The sequence below is a fragment of the Egretta garzetta genome, unplaced genomic scaffold, assembly GCF_000687185.1.
Source record: "Egretta garzetta isolate BGI_Z169 unplaced genomic scaffold, ASM68718v1 scaffold215, whole genome shotgun sequence".
Lineage (NCBI taxonomy): Eukaryota > Metazoa > Chordata > Aves > Pelecaniformes > Ardeidae > Egretta > Egretta garzetta.
Window position 1 is genome coordinate 91,229 of NW_009259719.1, and position 4,362 is coordinate 95,590.

General features: G+C 44.3%; 1 protein-coding gene across 1 annotated transcript in view; it reads left to right on the forward strand.

The window, feature by feature from the left end:
* The window catches only part of GRIP2 (glutamate receptor interacting protein 2), a 119,255-nt gene that overhangs the window by 79,604 nt on the left and 35,289 nt on the right, over positions 1-4,362 (forward strand). Inside the window, exons 13-14 of the mRNA XM_009639289.2 lie at positions 3,144-3,289; positions 3,932-4,012. Coding sequence (XP_009637584.2) covers positions 3,144-3,289; positions 3,932-4,012 — 227 coding nt within the window. The remainder of the gene's footprint in view (positions 1-3,143; positions 3,290-3,931; positions 4,013-4,362) is intronic.

A 4,362-nucleotide genomic window follows, 5' to 3' on the forward strand; every position in this document is an offset into this window, starting at 1 on the left:
GCTGAGTTACATGTTTTCTAGCTCTGCTCAGACACAGTTTTTTGATCATTGTGTTTCTGGCTTTTGAGTACGAATAGTTTGCAAAAGGAAAGTTTAGCAGCTGGGTGTAGCTGTCAGCAAAGCTTTGATCTTTTGGAGGCTGGGACCCGTCCACCGATGTGCAAACACAGATGTACAAACATATACAGATGTGCACACCTGACCTGTGCAGGCCAGCTCAGGGGGGTGTAAGGGCACGATGGATCGGTTTCTGCAGCCAGCGATGTGGCCATGGTCACAGCTGCGGCCACTTAGCCCACAGCTGGGGTGACCGCACAGATGCTGATGATGCTGAGTGAGATCCTCAGCGCGTATCCTGCCCAAGGCTTGAATTTGTGTTGCTCTGCATCTAGCAAGACACCTCTGTGGCTCCATTACTGGTTTTGAGCCCAAAGAATGAGTCATGACAAAATGGGAATCTCTGCAACCCTAGAGAGACGTTCCCATCATGGATTCCAACACACCCAAAAGGCTGCCTTTCCCTCTGGGAGATGCCTGCACTCTTGTTCTTTCTGATTTTAAAGCACTTCTCCTCCCATCATCTCAAATTGCTTTGTGAGCTCTGATGTTAGATTCTGCGTTTGGGAAAAGCCATCCAAAAAGTTCACGTAGGATCCCACAGCACAGCCTAGGGGAGGTCTGCAGGAGCCTTGGCTCCCAGGGCCCTGCTCTCAGTGCTGCAGGAGCACGTGACAGTTGGAAACTGGTGTTTCTGGAGTTATTCTGAAGAGTTAACAAAGCATGTCGGGTCTCTTTGCCCTCATGGAGGGAGCCAGAAGGTTGTGGCTTCACTCCACAAACTTTTATAAACCTGCAGGTCTGGGGCTTAAACAACCATGATTGAGTGAGGCTAACAGTAAAAGAAATAAAATACTTCTGACCTAACAGAGCTATTGGCTGTAAAACACCCAGGGAAATCTGCCTTGAGTGAAGAAACACAAGAAATGGTTGTTTTGTAAGAAGGCAGCTCTGGTGGGAAAGGTGGCAAATGTTTGCTTTGATGCTGGGTAAAAGTATCCTGTGACCTCCCAGCCCTTGTGGCTGAAACAGTGGTGCCAAAATGGATTGTGTCCTTGTGCAACCTTGAAATGACAAAGCGATGTCTGTGTGATGCCAGTGTTGATCCCTCCTTTCCGAAAGGTGCGTTCTGGCTATAGCAAGAGAGCTCTTGGTGCTGGAGGAGGCATCGCTGTCATACTCCTTGCCATCTTCATATTTATAAGCTGATATTTCTAAGTGCATCTATGTGGCTGCATATCCACAAGTCCAGTAAAGGACTGTAATTAAACTTGATGTAATTTATTCACAAGGGTGGATTCATTTATACAACATAGAGGTGTCTGTCCTAATCCAAGTATCCTTGAACAAACACTTTTGAATTTACATCTCATAAAATAACCAGCGTTTTTCCATGGGTGGCATGAACCCAGGCAGCAGTGTAAATATACTGCAGGTTTATTACCTTCCTACCAGTAAAATAACCTCCCTAGGCTCTCTCCAAACTTGCTTATATCTCAGCTTTTGATGGGCCTCTGGCAAAAACTGTTGTGCTTGTGCATTTTTCTTGAATTTGGATGTGTGCATTTTTTCTTGATAACCTGGCCTTTCATATACGTCCTCGTGTTTGGAGGTGAATAATACAGCCAGTGTCTGCTGCCTTTGATGTTATTGTCATGTGCCTGGAAGCTGTGGTACCATGTTTTCTTACAACTGAATCGGGCATGAGTGATGAAGAGTGGCTGGAAGGATTAGTAAAAAACAAGCTGTCTTCTGTGAAATATCAGCAGAAGCTGGCATCTGGAAAGGAGAGGGCAAAGGATGTGCTTGATCATTAAAGAGCAGGGGGATAGAGATTCTCTGTCGAAGGCTCAGATCAGGAGAGCTGATGCCTTCTGGGAAATCTGTCTGGTAAAATAACTCCAAATGTAGAGGTGAACCTTAGGCTTGTTCCCATAACCCTCAACCTGTTTTGGGGACCACTCTGTAGCTTCTGTTAATGATGGAGGCGGAATGGTTTCCCAAGCTCTGCTCAAGCGGACAGCCCTGTAGGCAGGCAATGAGTGGAAAATCTGAAAAGACGTGGTTATAGCAAACAACTGGTGAAGGGTGTGGAGGAGAAGGAAGATGAGCAATTGCCCGTGGCCAGTCACAGAGAACACTACACTAATTTGTAGAGCCATGGGCCAGCTCAGTAAGGTGGAGGGTTGCCTTGCTGGTGTTACAGTATATTAAAAAAAAAAAAAAAGGGAGGGTAAATATTGAATGTAATGGTTCATGTGTGAAAAAAAAAAAAATTGCTTCTAAATACAGAGGGGGTGTCCCAAGAGACAAACCATGCTGTAGCAGTATATCTCCAACATAGCCCTGCCATTATTGTTTTTCTTCCAAAGTAAAAAAAACCAAACAAACCTGCTGCTCTGCGCTCTTGAAGAATGTGGATCTAAACCAAAAACCCCAAAGTGCCAGTTGTGGTTATATTGGCGGGATATCGCATTGGAATAATATTGGCCTTTCAAGGCAGTTAAACAGTATCAATGTACATTTGGCTTCTAGAAATGCAATTACAAGGGATAAATGATTATCCAATTTGCTGAGACATTTCAGTGAGTTCATTGGATTGTAGCTTCAATATTAGCCATGTATTAAGCAGAGGACTCTGTGCAATTTTCAGTGCCATTAGTTTGGGTTTCAGAGTGTGCAGGCACATGAAAAGAGCTGTATACCGTTAGACAGGGTAGGAGGGCACGTGCTCTCTCATTCATCACTCTCATCTCTTGGCCATGGTGTTGACTTTCAGGAAGGTGAGAGTTACTTTTTTTTTTTGTCTTCCTGGGAGTTGCAGAAAATATGACTAAAAATGGTTATTTAGGAGGAAACTATGTCTGAACTTAAGAAAACCACAAGGGTTTGCTGCCCTGTGACCTTCCAGGGGCTCATTCCAGGAACGAGTTACCTTCTCTTGGGGGCCACTTCTGCAGGATTTGTCACTACTCTATGTGTCTTGTAACAGATTTGCCTGGCAAAAGTAACTCATGGCTGGTTGTGGGGTTGTTTTTTCTTCTTTCCTCGCCTCCTTGTCCCCTTTCCCTCTTTTCCCAATGCAGATGTGGGCTACTGCAAGTAGGAGACAGAGTCCTTTCCATCAACGGCATTGCGACTGAGGATGGGACGATGGAGGAAGCTAATCAGCTTTTGCGTGATGCTGCGCTCACAAACAAAGTGGTGCTTGAGATTGAATTTGACGTCGCAGGTACGTTGCCAGAGGATTTCTGCTTCTCGCTGCCAGAAGGACTATGCCAGTGCCCTTGCTAACCCATAGGAGGGAGTGCATTCACTAGAGCTTGGAGGGAAGAGCAAGAAGACCCTGCAAGAACCTTTTCCATTTCTTGTTGTCTTCTAATGTGCACCAAGATGGAGGGTCCTTCTTCTGATCCTTTCATAAATGCCTTGTGCTCACCACTTGGCTGAGATAAGCCTAAGGAGTAGATGAAGAGGCCACCTGCACTTTAAGTATTTGCCCATTAATATGAATAATATTTATATTAATTTATGGCCTTGAAGCAAGGAGGGAACCAAAGCTATTGGCTGGGTGTAAAGTGCAGCTTTGTATTTAAAAAAAAAAAAAAGTTTTTTTCCTTTTACATTGACAGAGCTGCCTCAGTCTTGAAATACAGCATGATATGAGCACTTCACTTGACATTCAGAGCATGTATTTTTAATGAGAATCCAAATTTTAACCTGAAGTCTGCAGGGCCTTGAATAACAACCTTATTTGAACCAATTAAGCTGAGTTTTACGGGCTTGCTTTTCTTGGTTCCAAAGAAACCATCCATGTAACTGAAAACTTACTCTTTTCTCCTATTTTGTTTTTTGTCTGTTTCTGGTTTTATAGAGTCTGTCATACCCAGCAGCGGTACTTTCCACGTTAAATTGCCCAAGAAAAGGGGTGTAGAGCTTGGAATTACAATCAGCTGTAAGTATTGCTCAGACTTGCGCTAGCAGTTGCAAGAGCCGTTGCTTTCTGCCCTGGCACATCAGAGGGGCCCAGGGGAGAGTGATAAGATTACATGGGGTTTCCTGATAGTGCTCGCAGTGCTTGTGATTTATCCCAAGCTGAATTAGATGCGTGGTTCCTGCCTCCACAAGCTGGTGGCTGCTGAGAAAAGCAGCTGCGTGGAGGGTTGGGGCAAAGGATGCGTCTCAACTGATCGGTTGGTCTGTGCCACAGGCTAATATTGTATTATATTATTAGTAATATTATTTTTATTTCCTTGCTCACAGTTGTATTATTTTCCTTTTAAAAAGGAATTGCTTGGTTTTGGT